The sequence below is a fragment of the Cinclus cinclus genome, chromosome Z (genome assembly GCF_963662255.1).
Source record: "Cinclus cinclus chromosome Z, bCinCin1.1, whole genome shotgun sequence".
Classification (NCBI taxonomy): Eukaryota; Metazoa; Chordata; class Aves; order Passeriformes; family Cinclidae; genus Cinclus; species Cinclus cinclus.
Genome location: NC_085084.1, coordinates 40368467 through 40394829, shown reverse-complemented (window position 1 = coordinate 40394829; position 26363 = coordinate 40368467). Strand labels below are relative to the sequence as shown.

The following is a 26363-nucleotide window of genomic DNA, read 5'->3' as shown; positions in this document are numbered from 1 at the left end:
CTTAGAAAAGGCTCATGCCTGCTCTCAGAAGGGTAAAAACAGAACACCAGCACTCAATGTCACCTTACAAAGACTGCTCAGTGCCATGAAGATGCAATTTTCTTGCAGATTACTATAGGAATTTGAATCAACCACTTTCATCTGCATAGCACAATGATTCTAAGCCAAAGAAATAGCTCTCTAATGGCGTCCTCATGAGTGGGGTTGGATCCTTCAAACACCAGACAAGACTTATTCCACTACAGGAATTACAGGATTACCAGTAATCAGCAGTGATGTAACATCACAAGCCTTATATCTGGCTTTCTTCTGATAGCATAATTTAGGATTCCCAAAAAATTAATTTTGTGGCTTATGAGTCACAGGCAGGCATCAAAAGGAGTCCAGTCTTACAGACAGTGAAGACAAACACAGTGTGTTCATTTTGAGACACCACAGTTAGGTGAAGAAAACATATCTGCCACAGGACACCTGAGGTTTATTCCAGTCCCAGCCAGTTAACAATTCTGCACCAAACAACAGCTCCTCATACAGCAAATCCTACTCATAAAATACACAGAATAATGAAGAAAAGAAATATTTTAGAAGCACAAATGATGGGATTGGCCCTTCCAAAATCCATTCAGTTTGTGAAAAGAAGAATCAAAGGCAGATTTTGAGATTATACAACAGTATCACATGCTTAGCTGTTTAACAGAGTGAAATATTGGGTTGCCAGTAAACCTGATACTACTCATGTGTGGAAGGCCATTCCTTTCTACATTTACTTTTCTCTTTGCTTCCTTGGACAATTTTTCTTGTCCAAGTTCTTTTTTTTTCTGGTAAAATAATTTGGGCTGTATTTAAAATTAGCCCACATAGGCTGAAACTAGTTGTTTTAAGCACTGAGATGGCCAAGCACAGGGAAAAACTCAATCAAGTCTGGGGGAGACACATTGCTCCTGGGCTTTCAATGTTGTTAGGTGTTGTTTCTATACTTCATTCTACAGTAAACTGACATTATATGGACCCCTGTGTTGTGATCATTCAATCAGACAGAAATACAGAACAGGCACTACTGATTTAATAAACCAGGATCTGTGTAGGCCAAGAATACCAGAATGATATCATGCCCCTGTAGTATAGAAGCAGAAAGAAGATTAAGCACATCCTTCAACTTTATAGCAACAGCATCACATGGCACTTGGATAAGCAGGAGGATAAACAGGTGCCTTTCACTCCACAGAGCGTGATGGTGACACATTTTGTATTCCACTAGGTGCATATGAATAGTAAGGATTATATGTGTCCTTCTCTCTTCTTAAGTGGAAAAATTCAGATGCATGAGACAAACAAGAACATTAAAAAAAGGGGTGATTTAACCACAGGAACAACCTACCTCAGCTGTGGTGTGTTCCTCATTGCTGGAAAATTGCAAGTGAAAAGTGGATACTTTTTCTGAAAGGACAGTCCCTAATTCAAGCCTTGCTACTGAATATGAATTTGCAATCATTTCAGAAAAAAACAAACAATATCTGTTGTGTTTTTAAATGCAAGAAATACTGCTTTTTGACAAAGTAACAAACTTATAATAATGACAAGAATTGCAGGAAAGGAGGACAAACGAAGCAGCTACAAAACATGTCTTCTAAACAGGAGTTGTTTCTTTCATTGCTTTTTTTTTACTTTGAGGTACTAGCCATGTTATGAAGACAAAGTGCTGAACAATACAGAGTACTACTGTATTGATGATTCCTGTCCTCACCTGTCTCTTGTATGTTTCCAGCTGACTGCGTGCAGCATTGGCCTTCCTTAGTTCTTCCTCCAGGCTCACGGTATTTTGCATGTACATTGTATTCTTCTCTTCCAGAAGCTTCACTTGCCGCCGTAAATCACCCAGGTCCTCCAATTTCTTTTTGTATGACTCTACCTGGCTTTCTAACTTGGCTACTTTATCAGAAGAATGCCTGAAGGGACAGATTTGTATCAGATTTGTATCAAGAATGCTGAAAACTAACAAAACTAATAATTTAAAATGCTTCCTCACTGTTTTTTCTTAGTGCATAAGACATTCTGAAACATCATGGGGAGAACAATAAAGCAATCATATCCTCCTGTTACTGATGTTTTCACTTCTAAATTGACTGTTTTCTTCCCACAACTATTTGTCAACTCTAAGAGCTGCTGCTGAAGGTTCTTTTAGACCCTATCCCTCCTCCCACCACAATTTTTTTTATCTGTTTCCAATCTTAATAGCTGAAACAACCTTGCTCCCACCCATTTCCTTTCAATTTTAATTATCTTCTGTCCTACATTTTTCAAGAGTAAAGAAAAGTTTCTGCTGCTCAATTAATTTTAATGATAACAAAGAATAAAACAATAAAGATCCCTCTGCTAGGCAAACTGTACTTGGTGACACAGAAGTACCATAACAGTTTTGGAACTTGATTCCTTCTTAAAAAAAAAACAGATGGGGAAAAAAGAAAAAGAAACACCAGGTTTACAGATTTCGGCTTTTCAGAATTTTATCAATACACCTGCCACACTGCCAAGATTACAATGGACCTCACATCTGCCAATGACCTCTGCTACTACTACTGTTCCCAGTTTCATTTTAGAATCAACCAATTCACAAATTTAATTTCCTCTGAAATCCACGGAATTTCCCACTGAATCAATGGGTTGGTTTATGGGACACTGAGGCAAGCCAGCTCTGTTTAATCCTCAGTGAGGTGCAGGGCCTATCTCCTGGGACAAGGAATTGCTCTTTGAACCCATGCCACCCACACAGTTTTTGCAGTTGGATGGGTTTATTCCTTATATTAATGACAGAAGGGATAAAGACAGACAGCTTTAGTAGGAGGCTGCTGGTGAATCAGGAATAGCAGTATTAAATAAGCCTTGCTGGAGAGAATGGGTAACTGTTCTGAAGGAATATGCTCCATAGCAAAAGTGGCTGTCCCACCCTATAAACCACTAGTATTATCAAATCATGACAGCTTTCATTGCTAAAATCCAGTGGGAATGAGAGCTGCAACTGATATTGTTCATATAAATATTATGTGATAAACCAAAAGCACCACCTGAAGTCCAAACAATTCAAACCCAGGAAAGGAAACAGCCTAGTTTTCTGATGGGAACAGATGCCTGAGACATAATGAAGGTGAATACTGCATACTCAAAGAGACCAGCGAGTGCCCTGTTATTACCATAAATTGGCACAGAATTACTAAGTTTACTAAGACTTATTGATTACGTACAAAATCAGCAACTATTTTACTCAAGAAGAATTGTGTGTTGGTCTGTGTACCTGAACTGGAAGATCCAAGGAATCTTGGCATTAGAAGTGTTTAATATTAAATTTTTTAAACAAAATATAATGCAGATTAAGTACACAAAACACATAGATTAAAAGCTGGTAGTTAAAAAAGTTCATGGAACAAAACCTACCTGAGTACATCTATCTCATCCTTCAAAGACTGGGCCTCCTCTGCCAGTGTAGTAAGCTCTTCCGTTTGTTGTCTCAGTTCTGCAATTTCCTTCTCTAGTTCCTCACAGCGTATTCGATAGTCATCTTTGGCAGCTTCTAATCTGTAGGAATGAAAAAAAAACCCCAGGAAATAATTTCTCATCCTGAGCTACAGTTACCTTTCCTCATCATCATCCCCTCTTAGAACACACAAAATGGCCTCCTGCTGCAGTGAAGGAAAACAACAACCTAATGTGCTTATTCAAAATGTAAAACTAGATTGACTTTATTAATGCTCCCAATTTAGTATCAGTCTTTCTGTTTGAAAATTCACAAGGTAACTTATGTTCTCATAAAGACAAAACCTGAGGTTTCCTTCTGTAACAGTAGATTTTCACAAGGGAAGCTTAAGAAGAAATTTTAATCTTTATCTTTTGGATATCCAGAGTTTGAACATGACATCTTTATTCTAAGATTCTGTTCAGCTGTCCAACTCATCTACCTCCAACTATATTGAACTGATTGTTAGACCTTATAAATGCCATAGACCTCTCACTGAAGGGGCTTTGTTTATTAACTCATAATGAAACTGTGCACGCCCAGCACATCTGGAGAACTAGGCTATCTAGTTAGCAAGTAAACTCAACTCTGACCAAAGCTGCTGAACTTTTTGCATATACTGTGCATAGGCAAAGCAGTATTAACCTGGCAGTGAACAAAGGGAGTTAAGTAACAGAAACTTTTTCAAAGTATTTTGAATTAATGGAAGAGGACACAACTTGGAACAGAAAGTCCTATTGTGATTTTGTTCTGAAATTAAAGCAAAAACAATCAAGGACAAGAGATAAGGGCATGAACAAAAAAAAGAAGCCAAGGAGTCCAAAAAAGAATCTCCAAGAATGGAGACAAGAGAAAATCTTTAAGTCATCTAAACCAGAAACAACAAAGATTTGGGCCATGACAAACCAGAACAGTCAAAGAACAAATACACAAGACTAGGAAAAAAAGTGGTGTACTACACTAGGCACCAGTTAAGCTGTAAATATGTCCTGCTTGATCAGGTAGAGCTGGAAGCAACACACACAAATTGCCAATAGAAGCCACATAATATGAAGATAGGGGAAAGATGCAATGGAGACCGGAAATGAGTCTCACACATGAAAACGGTTTAGAATGACCTTCAGAACCTGAAACTACTGTAACAGCCAGTGCAGACATTGAATATGGGGACAAAATCTGTTTGAACAGTAATTGATACAAGATTAAGGTAGGAATCACTGCAGAGCATGGACATGAATAAGAAGAGATAAAAGGAGACATTATCATTATTTTATTCCTTTATATGGTAGATGTACAAAAAGAAGAAATCCAGGCACTAGTTGGTGTGAAAGAGAAACACTGAATGTTTTTTTCAAGGAACTGATGGGAGATATGTCAGAATAAGCAGGAAAGAGGCTTAGCAAAAGGAACTGGAAAAATAGCAAAACAGACAAAAAAGAGTAAGTAATGTGGCATATATTATAGTAATTGGAAAAAGGCAATGAGAAGAAGACATCAAAAGAAAAACTGGCAGTGTAAAGAAAGAACACCATAATTCCACTCATGAAGGACAGGGAAAGTATGGCAAAGAGAATGAAAAGGTTATGGTGAAGTGAAACAGTTTTCGTCAGCAGAATAGGCTTACACAGCCTGAAAACAACAGTCAAGAGGAGCAGGAAAGATCTTTAAAGAGGAACTGTATTTTCACATATTGGGGAAATGTAAATAAAATGCAGAACTCAGAGATGGAAAACCTCCATCTTCCATAATCTCTGAAATTTGTTTTAAAATTCAGAGGATATGTTTTACTACGTAATGTAATACCATCAGCAGTACAGCCTGTGGCAAACTTTCACCTAGGACTTACTAGAAATTAAAAATACAATCAGAATAATTTGCATAAAAGAACACATGCTACTTTTCATTCTCACTGACTTAGCAAAATATGGGTGAAATGACTGCACCCAAGCAATCAAAGTAAGTCACAGCAGAGTGACATATAAAGCACTCCAGCACTAAGAAGCTGCTTTCTTTAATGCTGGTTCTTGTAAGAGTGAAATTATAATGTATATATCACTTTAAAAACTGTACTAATGTGGTTATACACTGTACATTATTCTAATTCACATTTTCAGCAGAACCAGAAGTATCTATGTCACTTCTACTGCCTGTTACAAACAACCTAACCAAGTGTAGCTTTTCTACCTGAATGTTTCCTCTTGGAGCTGCTCTAGTTGTGTCTGCAGCTGCAGGTGTCTACGACCTGCAGGACTGTTAGGATCTTCAATAGAATCAGATTGATTTAAACGTTCCATCAAAATCTGGTTTTCGGCAAGCAGGCTGCTCTTTTCCTCTTGGAGAGCTGCAACCTGTTGTAATAGAAGTATGAACAGGAATAATTAACCTACCCAGCTACAGAAAACAGTATTTACTCATGTTCATCATGAGGTATCAACAGAGCCCACAAACAGAAATATTCAGGCTTCTAACCATGTTTCACAAGAACATACTGTATCATTTAATACATACTCAATTGCTATGCGATGTAACCAACACATTGCAACATTAGAGGCAGAATTACAACTCAGGAAACATAATTATTCTTTTAGATATTTCACATAAGCATTTAAAGAAAAAGTATGTTATGACAACATAATTTCATTATAATAAAATCTGAGTATTTCACTACAAAAAAATAAAAAAAATAGCCCTCTACAGTAAATGCCATCTGCAAGCAGGCCTGAAACAGGAACACAGTCCCAAAGATAGCTCAGTTTCCACTGACACTGTGAAAACAGGTAGTAGTGCAAAGAATCCAAAGTGCTCCAAGACCTGAAACATGGGTTCATATACTAACCACGATGAATGATGATCAGTTTCATTAATTCCATCAGTTACTGAACTACAAGAAACCTGAATTAGTATTTCAAAGGAGGGCTGCAATAGTAACGCCCTTCAGGGCTCCCCCTTCACACTCCTTGTGTCTTCCAGATCAGTATTAATTTACTTACAGTAAGACTTAGTCTAAACCCATACACATTTAATGGTCTACAGCAACATCTGATTGGGATTTAACTATTAACTGGAACTGTTAGATCACCAGAACTTATATTAGTTCTCTATGGCAAAAGTTTTACCACACAGATCAAACTCTTCCCAACTGAATCAAGTTTTGCTACTATGAATCATAATACTGGTAACATGGCAACAAGATTTTAAAAAATGACATTATGCTAGCACAAATGAAAACAAAGCAACTACTGTGTTGTTTTCACCCCCTTCTAAAGTTATGTTTTAATATACTAGTACTTATTTTCAGCCATGTAAAAGTTAACTTGTTTCTCCACTTCAAAATTGATATGGTCTCTATAGCAAACTTACCTGCATATCTAACTCATGACATCTCTGGGCAATTTCTTCTTTTGTCGCAAGTGCTTCATTTAATTCTTCTGTAGTTTTCTTCAGCTACCATAAACAAGATATGTTTACATTTTCATCACTCTCTGTGATCCATTAAAAATATTCTGAACTACATGTCTGTAAAATTATTTTTACATTTAGGTAATATATTAATTTTTTTAAAAAACTGAGCAATTCTGCTCATATAAAGAAAAAAAAGAAGCAGATGTGAATACTGTTTATGTGTATCAGTAAAAAGCAAATGTACCTAAAAGTAATATTTGCTCTTACATTAGAATTATCACATCTACTCTATGAATTGAGTCAAAAACTCTAGGAGAAATTGGGTCTGAAGAAATCACCAAATATTTACACTGAAAAAACCTGTCAACACCACTTTTCTTTACAGACACAAAGAGTGCGTAATTTCAATTTTCAATCTACATTTGAAATACAGAAAGGACTGGAAGGTGGAATACAGGGAATGGACAATTAGGGTAAAATCCTTCTAGTCACTGGAAGCTACTTGTAGTGCACAACAAAACTGTTATGTGACAGAGAAGCCTACCCTTCTAAAAAGGTCCACTGAACCTTATAAGCCCTGGGAAATATTCCAATGCTTCCCTTCAAAGGCTTAATATTTAAAGATATGTAACTCACTCGTTTGCAAATGAATGTAGTTAAGACAACATAGAAAAAATAGCTACAGGAAAAGTGGTCTGATAAAATTGGTGCATGTGGTTTTTGTACAGAGATACAGATACATATGTACTATTATATATGATGAAGTTCAAATGGGCTTTCTCAAACAGTATCATCATTCCTTGCATTTTCAAGTTTATTTCTTATGGGCCTGTTTATATACAAAAACTTAATTTCATCTGCAAGAATTTATGTATTTCTTCAGAGAAAGCATAATGGATGAATGCAGTGAGCACCACTGTACTATTCTTCTCAATTAGAAAAAAATCTGAGGTAGTAGGACAGTGTTAAGCATGCAGATAAGCTAGTAAAAAAAAATTGGTTTGCATATTTTTTAAATGTATCAGACCGGGAAGGATTGTATTTGAAAACCTCTCTTCTGAAATTCTGCAGCAGTTCTAGGATTCCCATAGAAGCAGTCTTGGTATTTTACGCTGACTTTGGAAGTAGGAACTCAGATAAAAACATTTATTCCATTTTTGTCTCTCTTTCTTTCTTCATTCCTAAAGATTTGCACCAATCTGCAGTTTTGCTTTACTATGTCATACAGCTAGACTGATTTTTCAAACCAGCTTCTCTATATCCATTAAATACAAAATAGCAGCAAACTCAATATATAAAGCTGAAGGAGTTGAAATATTAAAATCTGGTTTTGCACTTTTTATTTTATTTTTCCACAACACCCTTTAATGATTAAAGGAAAAAAAATAAGAGTTCTTAATATGGCCTGACATGCTTTGAAGGAAAAGAAACATCTAGTCTTAGATACCTGTCGATCAAGGTCAATGTAAGCATCGTTTCCAACAGAGACTGGAGACTCTTTACTCATCAACTGCAATTAGATTACACTGGATTAGAAAAAGCAAAGCTTTAGTTTTATATTAAAGCCTAAGTTTCAATGAAATACCAAGCTGATTTTCACTTTTGGGAGCTTTAATATGAATTATTTTGGAAGTTTTTAACTTTATTTTTAATATGACATATTCAGAAACAAGAACAATAAAAAACCTTCAAAATTTGTAATGTTTAGAGTGCTATAAAAGAAACCTTACATAATTCCTTTTTTCTTTTGACAATGCACATTCTTTGTCTATGACAAGCCCACAGAACATCCCACTAAAATTTTTACTGCAGTGGCACTGGAATGATAGCAGATATCAACACACCATGCAAGACCTATCTTTAATTTTTCTCTGTTAGTGAGTAGCTTTTTCATATTTCCATTACCTGGATTGGTATATTTATTTATTTCACTCAACTCCAGGACATATCTATCTCGACTACTAGTACAAAACAAAGATGATAAAAATTCTGTTCTGGAGTTGTCTGTGATTTTCAACCTTAAAAAGTCATTCAGTACAATGCATTCCTGAAATGAGCATTACAGTTCTTTGTGTACTACTTCAGTGCAGGAGTAGCTGATAGTGGTTTTGGCCTAGAATATTCAAAAAAACCCCAAAGCAACAAAACAAAACAAAACAAAGAACAACCTCAGCCAAACACTCAACACAAACCCTCAAGTCCTACAAAACTGACTGATGTATTGATCAAAAGAAAGAAAAAAACTAATAAATAAGTTTTCTTATAGTAACCCAATAATCAGCTGCACCAGTTGGTAACAGTGAAATCAAACATAGCAAAAGTTCTAGCTCAGCAACCTTCTCCCATACAGCTCAAGCAAACATACTAAGGTAGCGCTCTTACTAAAAGTTGTAAGACAAAAACAGGATGAGTCTTGCAAATGATAAGTACACTGTAACTAATTCAATAGGCATCATTACAGAACAGCACTGATGGTTTCTGTCCAAGCACAAAATATTCTAAGAGCTCTCCAATGACATGATTCATAAAAATTACAATTTAAAAGGCCCAATCCTAACCAAAATCAGGACAATATTTCTTCCCTGGAATCTCCTGTCTAGCCTGGTAATTTTCTCAAGAGACAGTACTTCCTTTATTCCTTCTAGAAATCAATGTTTTTGTACTGTTTTCCTTATCAAGGTCTTTTGGGATACACTGTACAGAGCCTCCACTTCTCAATCCTGTTTATATCACTGTGTACAAGTGGAAAATCTGTTTGACATTTACATAATTCAAATACATACACTTACACTTCTCTCACTTTCCCCATTTGCTTAATTAGGATTTAACTGCATAACTTAGATTAATCTATTTCTCCTCAGCAGTCCTCCTCAGACCCTGACAATATTTGCCAAATCTCTTCCATTTTCTTTTACATCTTTACAATGACAAACTACTCCATGAAGAAGCATTCAGAGTGTGGGCATCAAGCCCACACTCTCTGCAACAATAATTAGAAAGTCCCAAGCCTCAGACCTGTCCCCTGAAAAATTAAGTCTTTCTTGTCTTTTTTATTACCATCTATAATGGCGTTACAAATTTGTCTTCAATTTAGGATCCTGTTTTGTAAGCCGACTATCATTCAAACAAAACCTCACAATCCTTCCCTGCTCTGTGATGTTCATACATACTTTGAATACTGCATTTCACCAGCTTTGCCAGATGACTAACAGGGATATCTCATATTAGCCAAATGAACTGAACTCCTCTCACTATTTCATATTCCACAACGCTGCTCACAAAAATACTTCAGACACATGTACTCACACACGCACAGGTAAGTTCCACCAGCTAAGTCAGCACTTTCCAATAGGCAGGTCCCCTGCTGCATGCAGCCTGCAAGGGTGTAGAACAACATGTCCCTAACAGCAGCCACTCCTTCCAGGCCCTAACACAACTTCCTCTTTGAAAAAACAGCTCAACAGGCCTGTCCGAGACTTAAGAGTAAAAGGAATACAAGTGACCACAGAACCCACTAGAGGCCACTGTGGTGTCATTGCTTTCTGTTATTAGCCATGGCTGATAATATAATCCCTATTTTCTTCAACAAGTTTTGCCATTTCTTCCAGAACATCCTGTCCTTGAGAACCCTAAGCAGAAATGACCAGAAAAGAGGACAGTATCTGGAACAGGATCAGGCACTGGAGATACATAGTATGGGTGTACCATGAACACACACTGCATGTGTGAATTTCACTCCGTGGAGGGTACACTAAGAATGCCATGAGAAAATGTGAATGAGGCACCAACGGCAAGAGCCACAGACATGTGTGCAGATGTATCTCACAGGACTCAGTGTAATAGAAAGTACCTTGCAATTCGATGGTCTGTGGTATGTACAGTGGAAAAGCTGAGGGCGAAATTTAAGGTATTGTTTTGTGTCTGCTAACACAATTAGACAAAGAATGAGATTGCTAGATAACTAAAAAGGAACACAGGAATCCAACTTCCAATCATCAGTTAAAAATAAAATAATTTTAAGAAGTGGGATGTAACTGTAGAATTATCATGGCAAAGGAGTGCTTCCATCTTTTCCATACGCATCTCCTGACATATGGTAAATACGTAAATACTTTATGCAAGAAAATGTCTTGACCATGCTCTGCTTCAGGATTGCCTGTACACAGATTCTGCCCACTGAGAAACAAAAACTTTACCATAAATAGCATAGCCAATAGAGCACACAACTCCATTCACCTACCCAAGCTTCTCTCTCTTCAGTCAGATTTTTTTAAAATTTCAAGAAAACTTTAACTGAATGCTATGTTTTAAGCTTCCATACAGATAGGTATATCAACTTGAAACACATACTACACTATCCATCTGCCTAAAAAATATAAGGTAAGAGGCTCACCTAGTTTCCCCTATTCTTGACTTTGTTTCTGGTCAATCAGCATTCTCTGATAATACTGAAATTTAGAGTTGCCATTTAATCAGTTATCTGCTCAATGGCGCATCAACTCTTTCTGCATTATTTATTACTAATCATATAATGCTAGTATGTTGTTAATAATTTAAAAGCAAATTTCCATATTGTTTTCTTCTATATATTTCCTTTACTTAAAAGCTCACAGTCAGAAAAAAATCATGAAATACAGATATAATTGCAGCCTGCAACTGTGATACTAGAGTATGTTGTCTTGGGAGGTGTGGATCAATGGCAATACTTTTGAGTTTAGATGGGAACACTTTATTTGTGTTTCAAATGAGTCTACAGGATAACAAGCAGAAGGAAGTGGCCTTCTCATTTTCCCTTCATATCTCTTAAGTTTTCTTCAGGACCAGACTACAAGGGAATAAAGGTTACCTTCACAATTTTGCAGCACTGGAATTGGCTTTCATTTCCAAACACATCATTTAGTGTAAGTATAGTATAATGAACTATTTTCACATCTTTGTCTTTAAAGGAGGATGATGTGCAGAGATTATAAAAAGGGAAACATTAAAAATGTGCCTGCAAATTGAAGCAATTGCATTAGGCCGCTACAGGAGAAAGAAAAACCTGCTTAAGAGCTTTCCAAAGTGAAATAAACTAGCAATTAGCATTTACAGGCTTGTTCTTTTTCTGGTTTATTTTGCATAGAGGTCAGTCTGGATTTTAAAGGGTGCAATTATCAGGACAACATGACAATTCTTACAGTTATTTGTGTAGTTTTATAAGAAGTAACCGTCATTCTCCGTTAATCCTTTACATCTACATTTTTTCATGCTTATAACTTCGGTATGATACACTACATAATACCTGTAAGTCTGCTAATCCTATATTATGAAAGCCTTCACTTTTTAACTGCTTTCACTGTAAAATGTCAACAAGCTGTGTTGCCATGGATACATGAAGATTAGGGAAGGGGTAAAACTATCACAAAACCTGCATGCATGAATAACCTGAATTATGAAAGCCTTTTTTCCCCCTACACATGATTTTGCAAACACACTTGCTCTATTTAGTCGATGATTTTAAAATCCAAAACACTTGCTTTATCTGAAATGCATTTTCCACAGTTAATAATACTGTATAAGCTCACTTAAGTGCCCACAAAGCAATATCAAGTCCTAGCTTCTGTACGCATGTTCTTTTTCTTTCTTAGAACACCTTTATGTTACTTTTTAAGAGCAATGGCTATGTTTGACACTGTATATCCTTTAAAGCAGCTGGACTTTCTTCTTTCTCCATTTGATACCCACTCTACCTCCAGTCTATATGCTGATAAACCCAATAAAATACTTTCATATAATTTCTTAACTTTTCAAAAAAGAATTTTACTTCAGACAAGATAAATCTTTAAACAACCAGGCAAAACAGAGGAGAGAAAAGCCCCACAAAACCAAAAGTGGAAGTAACACCATTAGTGTTACACCAGACAGTAAGCACCTTTTTCTACTCCCCACTTGGCAAGTTTTGACGCCACCACTGAGACAGCACTGACTCTCAACTTGACCTGTACAGAGAGCTGTTAAGTGATCAAATTTAGAGATGTTCTCTAAACAGCAAAGGCAAGCAGTTTATTTACCTCAGCTACCACCTTCATCAACAATGAACTTAAGCATATTTAAAACATTTAAGTTAGGGAAGAAAAGAAATTATGAAGAACTACAGGTTAATAAAAAATGAAATAACTGAATAAAATTTAGCATAAAAAATGCTGCTTCTTGCACTAAAAAATCAGCTTCTTCATAAAAAAAAGAGAGAAAACTTGTTCTGCTGTGCCTTATGAAATACCTTCATGAGTAAGATGATTTACTATAACCAAAGAAGCATCAAAAATTTGTATGTGCACAGCTGAAACAGAAAAATTAATTACATAATACATCACTAAAGCTTAGAGAGGTATTCTGACATACCTAGTTTTGAAAACTACCTGCAATGTCAAATGCTTTGAAATGTCTGGATTATGTGACATACCAACTTTTCAAATATGCATATATAGCTAATTTCCTATATACTGCTTTTTCTAAATCACTTGAATTCTAAGAGCTGCTATGAGTCCAAGAAATAGAAAAACCTCCTTTACAAAATCTCAGGATCTTTCACCCTTTTAAAGACTCTATCAATCTGTGCTGGCTATGATCTAACTCCCAGAATAAGCTCCATAATTTTGCCAGCTAACTGATAGCATCTTCCTTCTTTCTCTTCTTGAAAACTGGAATAATATTTGCTAGCTACCATCTGACTGGGACCTCTCCAAACTCCAAGCCCACTGAAAAATAATGAAGAGAGGCCTTGTTCTCAAAGTGTCTCAAAGTCTGAGCCACTTTCCTGCTTCTTCATTAAGCACTTGAGATCCTCCTCATTTGGTTCTGAAATGCCTTCAATTTCCAAGCAGCTTGGAAAGTAGCATTAAAATCACTCAAAACTGTGCCAGTAGCTGAATAGTAAGCTTTCTGATTCACTGAATTTTAAAAATCTGTTCCAGAAGAACATACCCTTACCCTGTGATTTCTTCCTACTTCTAATCATGTCAGAGAAAGGGCACAAACACTGAAGAAGTTCAAAGTTTACTCATCAAATGATGAATATTGTTGGATGCTTCAAGTCTAGGTATTTTATCAGATATAGGAGACCTTAAAAATCAAGTAGATTTGCAACATAAAGAAGGGAGATAAAATAAGATATTCTATTTCAAGGTGGTGCAAAAGATAGTGATGATGCAATTCGGGTTTAAATAAAAAAACACTAGAAAAATCCACCAAAACACTGCATATTGGAGTTACAAATATTACAATAAAAGTAAAATGTGCCAAAACTCCAGCAAACTGGTGCTTGGCTGCACAGACTGGAAAATGATTTAGATAATGATTCTTCCGATGCTCATTGAAAATATCCTCTCTGCTATGTTATAGACAACAGTCCATACATAGAGACAACTGAATGTATGACTGCATGGATACAGCACTGGTCAAAATGATGATTGTGGACAGATCACCTTGTAGGCTCTCTGATATTTCTTTCTGTATTCAGACATTACAAAGATGAGAAACTGCTCTAAAGCTCAATGTTCAGGTTCAGAATAAACAGGATTACTAGTGGTTTCCTAGGCCTTTCCTAGTGGGTGGCCTGCCTTGCAGAAAACGTCTACAGACTGATGGGCATTTCTCTTATAGGCACTTTGGACTTCTTGTAAGTCACAAGGGGGGGTTTCAGTGGCTAACACTGTGGTTTTGATTTACCACAGAAGAGCACTTCTACAAAATGCACTGCAATATACTCACTGACTTGTATTATTCATATATGTTCATGTTACACATCCTTACCCCACTCATAACACTACAGCTGGCAAAACAACACTGTTACCCAAATCTTTCTTTTCACTTGTCTACTAAATTAAAAAAAAATTAACAGTTTATGAAATTTTGCAGTTTCAAGGCACAAATTTTGACAAAATTTCACTGTAACTGATTATCCAAATAAAATCAATCTAGTGCACTTCAGGATTCACAGGGTAGGAAAAGAAAAGGAAAGGGAACCCAGTATAAAAAATATCTAGAAGTTTCGGTCTTCTAGATTTAAAGAAAAGTGGGACATTCAACCAGAGTTCCTTGACATAAAGCAATATTTTTTCTAAGGAAAAATAAGATCTTTAAAGGCAAAATCTAAGCCCCTTATTTTCTTTACTTCCAACTAAGTTTTTCCTAAGTGGGAAAAAGCATACTACTGTAAAATAATGAAAGACTGAACTTTTACAAACTATGGGCATCCCAGCATACCTCCTGAATGGCTGTCATGACAACATGTTGAACTGATTCTTCCATCATCATTATGGTCTGGATGTACTCTGAAAATAAAAGCATTCTGAAATGTCAGTGCTGAAACTCAAGTCATAGAAGGTAAGATCAGAAGCTGCATCCTTCCTACAAAATGGCTAGATGCCATGCATGACATTGAAATGTATAATCACCAGTCAAGTCCCACCCCAAGAAATTCAACAAGATTTTATCACAAGCCTGTTCAGACACAAATCCAGGCTTCTTTCAATTCTACAACAATGAAAAAAGTACATTATTACCTTTTCTCCTCCCCTGTCATTTCACACTTCTGAAATAACTACTTTTATCTTTTTCTCACTTTGTTCCCAAACTGTTCAGGCTCTTGAAGTAAATGAACCATGCATAGGTTGTCCTTTTCTGCAGTATAACAATAACAGCCTGCCTTCCTACTGCATTCTCATTTCAAAGCATTTTCATGTTCATTTTTGGTGTTTGTTCTTATTTTTGTACTACATCACAAATTAAATCCCCACCACTTTTTACGTTCTCAGCTATGAGTACATGTGAGTAAAGGGGACACAAGAATAAGATGTATATCCCACTTGAAAATGACAAATAGTCACCAAAAGGAAGATTATTTTATATAAAACAGAGATGACAGCAGGTTTGATAAACCAGAGTTATTTATGTATTTGTGGAAGAACATTCTTCTATTTTAATTAATAGAATGGCCATAGTTCTTCCTGGTTAAGAGAAGAGAAGTAATTTCAGAAGGTGAAACTAAAGTGATTTAGTCACCTAAGAAAATTGGAAAGGGGAGACTAGCTTTAAAATTAAGATGCACCAAGCAAGAGGAAGACAAAAGGCCTGAATCTTGGCAGCCATCAAACCCAAAATGAACTAAATCTGGAAGTCACACATATTTGATGGAAATGTAACATAAATACAGTTTAAAAAAAAGTCTTATTTTCCAACACGTCTATTTTTCCCACATGACTACGTTTCCTGTTTCAAGTATTTACAATAAACATTTGCATTTGCTGTTACCTTCATCTGGTTTGAATTAAGTGTAATTTAAGGTACCAGGGTAATAATAAAGAGCCTGCACCCAAGGCACATTTAGAACATGAGATGTAGCACACTTTAACAAACATCTCCATTGATCATCACATCCTCTCTGGCATTTTCAAGAAAAATGATTTGGTCTTTATGGTATTTGTGCAGGTCAGAATTACAGTCATGGCATGGAATAGAAAGGTGGGAGTCTCCTTCAGAGACTGCTGAAGCAGGATTCAATCATCTGGCAACTGGTCTGAAGTGACTTTTTGTATCACCTTGTCCTGCTCCGTCTTCAGCTGTTGCTCAGAATGGCATGGTTGACAGCATTACATTCTTGGATTTGCCAGTGCCCTAGAAACATCTCAGAAACTACAGTATCCCAGATCACACCAGACATATCTTCAGACAAGCACAAGTCATACTGATGGCTTTCGGCCATGTAGTAAAATGATGACCGGAATGCATCTCTACAATTGAAAGTCATGCTGGATAATGCAATAATCACATTTTTCCATTCTTAGCTCTCCTGATCTACCTCATAAATGGTTAAAAGGTGTGCCCAAGAATTTTTTTCTTTGTAGACTGATTTTTCAGCTCAGCAAACCAAAACTGAAAATATGCATGTTGGAAGTAAATTCAATTCAGGTCTGAGTCTCCAAAAGTAGTGAAGCTTACATCAAAAAACAGTTACTATCTATACAACAAAATAATGTCATCATTATCTAAAAAAAAAACGCATTCTCTTTCTTCTGTTTCTGACAGAAACCCAAGAAATATAACTTTTCTCCTTAGCAGCTGCACAATAACCAAGAAAACATGTTTTCAAAATGCATTACCTTGCTTCTGTTCACAATTCACAGCACATCCCAAAATAAGTTGAAGCATTCTCCCAAGCTCTGCAGCATCAGCATGCTCTCCAATCAGGTTAACATCAGGAAGAGTGAAGTCATTTATCTGTTGCCCTAGAATCTGCATAAAGACAAAGTACTATGTGGCTGTATCACTGCACATATACATATCCATTTATTTCATGCAAAGATGATTCAGAATAAACAACCACAATTCACTCATCCTTTACCACAGCTTGGAATAACCTTCGAAACAAACTAAATTGTCTAACATCTAACATCCCACTACAAAATCATACAGTTTGATACAAATAATATTTGGGAAAAGACAAACATGACTGTCTCAAATCACAAGCAGCTACTAGATGAACACTTATCTAGTGTTATCTAGAATCTAAGATTCCTTCTCTTCAGATAAGAAAGCTAACAAAAGCAGGCCACCACAAGGCTAATTAATTTTTTTAAGAATTCCATTAAAAACATCCAACTAAAAACACCTCCTGTAGCAGAAGATATTACACACAAATCTGACATTTCTTACAACTATTAAGTCAGAAAATTAAATGTTTCACCTATACAATACATATATCTAACACTGACAGGTGACAAATACAATGCAGAAAAAAACTCAGATCATTAGATCTCACACTTTTAGTAAATCTAAGGATATCTGGCAAGTCTTACAGCTAAGAAAGCCGTTCCATAGAAGAGAATTTGATGTAGTAGTACAATGATATGTAATTAAACAGCCCACATGCAGAAGGAAAGAAAAAACCCCGCAAAACAAAAGCCCATGTGACTCGCAACTAGTGTTATCTGATTTATCATTAAAGATCATTAAGGATTAATGATTGTCAGGAGAAGGAACTAGACAATTCTGCTAAATTGTTCTTTACTGAACAGAGGGTTGAAAATACGAATATGAAATTTGGAATTAATCACATCTCTGACACATTAATTGCAGATAGAAAGAAACTTCTTAAACAGAGTGCAATAAGGAAACAATGACTATATAAAGGGAATCAGTCATGTGTTTGCTGCATGCTCTTTTTTGTGCAATACCCAAGAAAAACAGAAATCAGGTTGGGGTATCTACAAAAGACTTAGCGTATAGGAAGAATAAAAAGAAAACAAGCCATTCTAAAGTTTAGTAGTGTTGGACTTTGTCAAAGTGTTGTGGTTTTGTTCTGTGTATGTACAGCATATATAGTGTGTTTTTGTGTTGAGGAACGGTAGGATTTTAAGCAGTTTTCTCAAAGAATTAACTACAACACTACTAAAAATCTCTGCATACTTTTAAGGACCCAGATCCACTCTGGTTAGAAAAGACTTCCTTTAGGCCAAAAGAATTATGTGAATGCATCAACCACAACAGAAAATACTACAATCATATACAGACTGCAGTAATAGAAAATACAATATTTTTTAATTCTGATAGGCATTTATATATTGATCTTTAGTTACTGAATGTCTTAAAAATACAATGCTGGGTTTAAGTTAACAATACTACAGTGACTTCATAGTCAGTGGCAATAAAACTTCTGTTGAGGAAAGCTGAAGGGAAGAGGTAAATTGGCAGGCACTAGGAAGAAACCAAGAATGTGAAGGTGTGAACAGAGTGTGAAATGAACAAGAGAAAAAAATAAATTTAAAAAAAATGAACCAAAAACCCCATCAAAAGCCCTGAAAGAAATATGAAAATTAAGATAGACTCTGCAATAACTGCCTTGAGATGAAAAAGAGCATTTAACTCATTTTGAAAGACAAAAATAATATACATTTACGAGAAAAATCAAAAGTTTCAGTTCCAGAGCAGCAGAGGTCTGCAGCAAGATTAATTGAGGCAGAACAAAGCATGAAAGCTATAAATAATTAACTTAGGCTTGTTGGTCTTCTATACTTTAATGGACAAATACAGCTTTTGGATAAATGTAGCATTTTTACTGATTGTTTTTCTGAATGCAATATAGATTTCTGAAATTTTGAGGATGAACAACATTAACATACACAATCAAAGGCTTTTGGCTACCTCAGGTAAAACCCACATACATATCTATATTTTCCTAGCTGGGGAGGATATAATTTTGAGGAGAACATAAGCAGAATTCCTTAGTAGAATCCAGATTTCCTCTACTATCACTCCCAGAATTGCCTCAGTAGGAAAAACACCAACCTAAACCAAAATCTTGTCAGATTTATAAATGTGCTTTACCTTTACAGAAACTAATCAGCTTGAAACTGCTCAGAACTTGCCTAACAGTAAAGCTTTTACACCAGATACTTAACCATCATACATACTAACCAACCAACCAAACAGAAGCTTGCATCACTTTGTCTTAGTAATATTAATTTTCCATAACAAAATCCTGATTTGTTTCTTTTTAGTGTTTAGTGTTTCCAGTCACGACCAGCTTGTTTAATCACCAGTTTTCAACGTTTATTTAAACATGGATTCCTAATCATTTACTGAAGATGACCTCCTAAGACTAATTTTCTCTTCCTAAAGTACTTCAATTTGTTAACAAATAACTAAATCTCTGTAGTATGTATGACAAGACACTATTTTGAAAAGCAATGTCTAGAACATGCATATTATGGATTTTATGCTGCTGCCTGTACAGATTAATTTGTCTCAAACATCACTGAAAGCATATTTCAGCTGAAGATTCACCACTGAAAGAAAAAATACTGCCTCCTCGGAAGTAATTAAGTGCTGCGTTTGCACAAAATAAGAGAGAATGACAAGGGCTGAGTCCAATACCCATGAATTAAAATATTTAAAATCTTAATGTGGGGAGAGACTAGAAATGCTCTTTACTCACTCTCTTTTCAAGAGAAAAATTAGGAAAAAAGTAGGCTTCAGCTGCAGAGTAGGAAGGAAAAAAATCAGACCCATGTACATTACAGTACATCAGACACTAAGTCCATCATCAGAACATAGTCAGATCAGCCATCTACTCTTTACATGAGAAAATTTGCATATGAGGCTTCCCTGGAACCCCTGAGTAAAGCAGGTGAGAAGTTTAAAGAAGGCCAAGACTAGGGAATAGGCCATTAATCACTATATATGCCAAAACATTTGCAAGAAAATGTCTGAACTTAACCTGCAGAGTACAATTTATCTTCAACAGGTTAACTAAAATATGTAACTCAAAAGGCAAGTAGATGCAGATTAGTTCAAATGGTTCTTACCTCATGGTTGTAATCCAGTATTCCTTTTAAAATTTTCTTCAGATTGCTTACCTATTTGATAAGAAGGAGGAAATACAATAAATACAGGGAATATTATACAGAGAAATGATAATAAAGTGGGTAATCACAGAAGAATCACACAAAATAAGGATATAATTACATCTATTTACCCGCAGTTAAATTTAGAATCATGAAAGTTATGCAAGAGGCCCTTATGATCAGACTTCCAGATGTGATCACAATCTTTATTAATTCACAGAACCCATTTAAATTTATGAAAAATTGAACATTGTCTTGAAATAATAAATCAGATACTACAGCATGAATGTTTTTAGATACTTATTTCTCTTAGGATTATCTTTGCATGCAGAAGTTGAAACATTCTTTTCTTCCCTTCTTCTCTTGAAGTATCCTAGTAATCTACTTTCTGCACAGATAAACCTCTTCTCCCAAACCAAAACCAGCTACTGCTCAATATCATACTTTATTCACAACCCATATAACTTTAATTTGTTTTTTTTTCATTAATTATTCCTCTTAGTGCTTTCATTTTTGTTCTTGTCATTCTCTGTTCCCCCTCCCCCCTCCCAGTTTTTACAAATGAATGTCTGTCTTACAGTATCTGGCAAAATTCACATTTCTCTGTGATGACTTCACAGCTATACAAAAGTAGCCTCTGTTCACTCACATAACCAATGGCACCAGTTAAGTATCTCCTGCTGTACAGAATGTATGTCACATTTCTCTAGAACTGAGTATTGCTCCCTTCCCAGCAAAAATCCATTTGCATCAAGTCTCAGAAAATAGTGCATTTAAAATTATAAAAATGCCCATGGGTCTCACAGGTGAAATTCAGACAAAAAAAAAAAAGAACCTTTGCTGAAAGCAACGGCTAGAGATTACCACCAATTACTGTTCCAGCATTTTAAGTAAAGAATTTAGATAATAAAAGCAGCACACTGTTTCCTGGGACAGAGGAGTGGCTGAGGGAACTGGGTCTGCTTAGCCCAGAGAAAAGGAGGCTCAGGGGTGACCTTAGCACGCTCTACAACTCCCTGAAAGGAGCGTGTAGCCAGGTGGGGGTCAGCCTCTTTTCTGAGGTAACAAGAGATGGGACAAGATGAAATGGCTTCAAGTTTTGCCGGGAAAAGTTTAGATTGGGTATCAGGAAACATCTCTTTATCAAAAAGGGTTATCAAGCATTGTAACAGGCTACCCAGGACATGACTGAATCACCATCCCTGTGGTGTGCAAAGAGCTGTGCAGATGTGGTACACTGGAACACGACTGATTGGTAGACTTGACAGTTTATGGTTGTATTCTATGATCTTAAGGATCTTTACCAATCTAAATGATTGTATGACTGAAGTTTAAACAGGATCTGCAAAGACTAAAACTGATAGAAACAGGATTCACCAAGCCCTCACTGATCGCAGCAGCCACAGCAGCAAACTGTGGAACTGCAATGAAGGGAGAGCAAAAGCTCTCAAGTTGTAATTGCCTTTGAAGCCCACAAGAAATTTTATATCCTTGACTGCATTTCAGAAATACCTAGTTAGGAAATTCCGTTCACTTACAGACGTTATTTACCCTTCAAATGACCTGATGGTTGTGATACTGAAAACCAGGGACAAACTCAACACTTCAATATGGTCAACAAACAAAATGAGGTGATGAAAGTAAATTCCAAACTCAAGAAAGATACAGGATGAACACACTAAGAGACTTTTGCCAAGAAAACCAAAGTGATAACAATCTGATGACCTGACTCCTATTAATCTACTCCCTTTTGGAAACAAGTGCCAGAATTTGATGCCTTATTAAGATATAGGAACATTCTGACTGTCTCCATAATCACTGAATTTTAAGTCATACAAGAAACAAAAATTCATTTGGACCTTAAATGTAGGTCCAAAAAAAAAGGGACATAAAATACCCTGACAACCTAGAATGAGAACTGGAGATGCCATATTATAGCATGTACATGAGAATATTTACTGTCTCTCCTGTAACAGTGTAATAGGCAGTTTACACCTTCTACACCCAAACACATTACCTTTTCTGTACTATTACACGCAACACAGCATGGTTCTGTAAGAGTTACAACTATTTCCTAGGTGTCTGCCCAAGGGCAAACAAGATCACTACTCAAAGGTGATGCACAACCATAACCAACGTCTGCAACAGAAGTAAGAATTTATACAAGTTAAGAAACTTTATTTTTATGTCAAATCATTGCAAAGAATACCACACTGATTGGAATATTATTTTCAAATTTGATTAATTAAAATCTTCTGGTTTATAATTTACCTGAGTCTGCTGCAGAAAGAGCCACAGAAACACAAGGGCCGTGTTGCTGAATTTAAGTCCAGTTTACCGATGAGAACATTGTGAGGAACCTTGAACTTGAACATAATCCCAAAAAAATGAGAAACCAAATGGTAACCTGTGAAATACTTCTTTTCCCCTCTCCTTGCAAGCATTTTTAAATTAAAATCCCTTAAACACAAAGAGGCACTTTCCTACAAGTAACCTTTATAGCACTTAGAGTTGAGATAGTGGAACAAAACCAATATTGATCAAAATTCATCATGAAATCGAGCTTATAGGGCAGCATCCTTGAAATAAGAAAACTGCAAACAAACTGAAAAACAAATCTTCACAGTCCTATTTCATCTCACTGTCAATCAACAGTATCAGTGTAGCCTGTTTTCAAGAATTAACTACACCATCTTTGTATTTGGCACACAATCAGACAATTGTGAGGCTAAAGCAGCTTCTTTATAGACTTCTTTTAAGACTAAGACTGACTTAAATTGAACCATGATCTTCAGTATTACTCAAGACAGTTCTCGATTTATTCTCTAACTTGCATACAGTGAATTAACCTAGATGGTTTTACTGCCCCTGGCAGAGAGAGGATCATCACAGGGAAACTACCACTAGTATTTTGCACTTTGAAATTGAATTGAATAATTCCAGCAACATTTATGAGGTCAAAGCATATGAAAGGAAGACCTCAAGCATCTGAATGAAAATGAACAACAGCCCAAGAAAGTGTTAAAGACAACCAATTAGATCAGAATTCTAAGTCACAGCAGGTGGTGGTTGTTCAGAATTACTTTTCACTTTCTTAAGCACAAAGGAAAACCTAACTGTAGTTAACAAAGACCATTAAATTATGTCATGTCAGAACACAACAGACAGAATTGCCAATATAGATTACGACTATAAAGTACTAAGTCATCGTTCAGATGTCAGTCCATGACTACATGGGATGCCTATTTTCTTGCATCAGGCACCTGAGTTATTCCTTTCTCATTAAAATATACACTCTACTCTCCCAATACCTTTTAACATTCATTCCCTGCAGCCACACTTCTGCTGGAAAAGACATGAAGTTTACTGGGGAAAGAAGTGATAACTACATTTCATTTAACCTTAGAAATTTGTTGCAATTCACAGTAGATGTACCATCAAGTATTTTTAGACAAACCTCTAACCATTTTCAACCTCTTTATCATCTGGCCTTTCTGTTTTACTTTCCCAATCTCATATTATGAATGACAGGATACCTGCATCCACAATAGCAACCTGAACATTCTCACTCCTTCTTTGAATACCTAAATTTCACTAATAGCCACAGGAGAGCTGTGAGGGTGTTCTCTATGTTAAATTATCATTACTTCTCAGTTAACAGCCATCTTGGCTGAGGTATAGCACTATATGCTAAGCACACAGTGCTTGGTATGAGACTGACCCTTACTACACAGCATTAACCTGCTAAACTGGAATGAAACTGCTGACTGAAATGAAAGCAGAGATGATGGGATCTGCCAACACCAGAAGACTTCACAGTTGCTTGTTTTTTCACCTATTTTTCTTTTATTCTCACTTGTCATATAAAATCTCTAATTATAATTTACTTACTGTTTCAAATCTCAGCTTTGTAAGGGCAGTCTGTCTAGGTTTCTCTTTTTATTAATATAGTTGTACAACACAGGAAAAGGCCAATGATATGGCAATAAAAAAATGCCCTTAAGTTTATGATTGTTGACAGAAAGGGAGTATGGGTTATCTAACATCTTGGTTCTTCTCCAACATTATGACACCCAGTCTCCAATTCCGCATTATCCTTATATCATGTATAATATGATAAAACAGGACTGAAATCCTGTTTGTGCTGAAGGCTCTGTGTAAATTGGCTTTTCTTTTTTTTTATTTCAGATCACCTCTGGAAATGTTGCTAGAGAACACTTTCAAGTGGTGTGGGAATTCTTAACCAATAAGCTTCAGCTATCTCATTAAGGTGTATATTTTTATCCACTTGCAGTTAACAGGTGGGGTGAGGGGTGGGTGGGCATAGGGGTGTGGGTGGGTGTGTGCATGTACACGGGGAAGGGGACAGAGCATGTGTGTGCACCGTTTGTATCACTCACAGGCATTTGGTTTCTGATTTAAACTGTATTTTGCAGGAGTGGGTCTCTCACTGATTATAGACGGAAGCTAAAGAAAGACTAGGTAGTGAAGGTTTACAAGACTAACACAGCTTGCTACCATAAACATCAATAAAACTGTACTTTAAATTGATGCTGCAGTCTGAATGCCAAAATGAAAAACTCAGAAGGAAAAGTCAGAACTCAATGTGTTTCCTTCCCTTCCTAAACTTCCCACACTGAATTAAAGAGGATGGTGGGGAAAGGGGGACAATTTTATGCCATCCCTTAAACAGGCAACAGTTTATTCTAAAACTGCCAAAACTGATGTACATGTATCAAATTGGTAATTTTTTTCTTGATTAGGGAGTTTCATTCCAGCAAAATTTTGGCCAATTATTTTCTAAGCTGCTTTTCATCTTCAGTATAGGTTTTATGTTCAAGATGTCATCTTCATCTCCCATGAAATCCTACGTTGTACACAATTTAAATCTGAACTATATAGAAGTTTTCATTATACATGAGGAAAGAGTTATTGTCTTTGCTTTTCTATTTTTTTTTAAACCACCATAAAATTGCAAGTAAGGCAGCAGTGAAAAGGGTTTTTTTTTGCCCAAGGGAAAAAAACAAACTACTATGTACGTTTATGTATACTATGAGCATGAAATTTTAACCTGAAGAAATAACAGTTCTCTACTAAATACAACAGACAAAGATCTGGTCAGCTCTAAGAATCAGAATGCTTGCTGAATGGTTCCTACTTTGTAAGCTCCCCAAGTTTCAGCATACCCCCTTTTCTCTCCTGCATATCGCTCAGTTTCTCAAGTCTGGCAACTTGCCCTGAAACCAAGAACTTAAAAACATCCCTATGAGGTTGTTTTTTTTTTTTTTTAATGGTACAGCAACAGCAAAAACATTGCAGTTATCAGAAAACAAAATGCTAAAAGAGCCAAACTAACCAAACCCATGCCTCCCGCTTCCCTCCTCACCACAAAAAAAAATCTCAGCCTTATGTTCTTGTTTCTTCTCCACAGAGGACAACACAAAATTTATAATTTACAATCACATCACTCATTACCTTCTCCCAGGTAACAAGTGACAGAACAAGATAAAACAGCCTGAAGTGGCATGAGGTAGGTTTTAGCTGAAATATTAGGTGAAAGATTTTCATGGAAAGGGTTGTAGAGCATAGGAACAGGCTGCCTAGCAAAATGGTAGAGTCATCTTCCACTTAAGCGTTCAAAACAAAGTGCAGAGATGGCACTTGGTGACATAATGCGTTGTGGTGAACACAGTGGTTGTGCGAGGTTGACAGCTGGACTCAACCTTAAAAGTCTTTCCTAACCTTAACAACTCTATGATTCTATTATTTTCTGAGTAGTTCTATGAATGGGGTTTAGGTGGGCTGTACAAGACCTACATTGATCTCTACCAGCCCTCCCAACCCCTGTTTCACACAACTTCCTGCACATTACATTTTAGATTTTTTGATGTATTTCCCCTACTAGACTGGCTTCTTTATGTGGTTCATGATACCAAGAGCTTGTACAAGTGGTTGGTGACTGTTATACCAGATGGCATCAGAGGCCGGGACTGACCATGTTTAGCTACAAGAAAATAATGCAGCTCATTAGCACAACATTTGAGATAATCCAATTATCACTTCTCTTGGCA

General features: G+C 36.2%; 1 protein-coding gene across 5 annotated transcripts in view; it reads right to left on the bottom strand.

The window, feature by feature from the left end:
- Window positions 1-26363, bottom strand: part of HOOK3 (hook microtubule tethering protein 3) — an 83242-nt gene that overhangs the window by 32252 nt on the left and 24627 nt on the right. For 4 of the 5 annotated variants that reach the window (XM_062513628.1, XM_062513632.1, XM_062513630.1 and 1 more), the window contains exons 4-11: window positions 20254-20304; window positions 17050-17182; window positions 15155-15222; window positions 8358-8420; window positions 6869-6952; window positions 5693-5856; window positions 3430-3570; window positions 1745-1946 (exon numbers count right to left, since the gene is read on the bottom strand). In XM_062513628.1, the coding sequence (XP_062369612.1) occupies window positions 1745-1946; window positions 3430-3570; window positions 5693-5856; window positions 6869-6952; window positions 8358-8420; window positions 15155-15222; window positions 17050-17182; window positions 20254-20304 (906 nt within the window). The remainder of the gene's footprint in view (window positions 1-1744; window positions 1947-3429; window positions 3571-5692; window positions 5857-6868; window positions 6953-8357; window positions 8421-15154; window positions 15223-17049; window positions 17183-20253; window positions 20305-26363) is intronic. The other variant, XM_062513629.1, reaches the window with a different exon arrangement.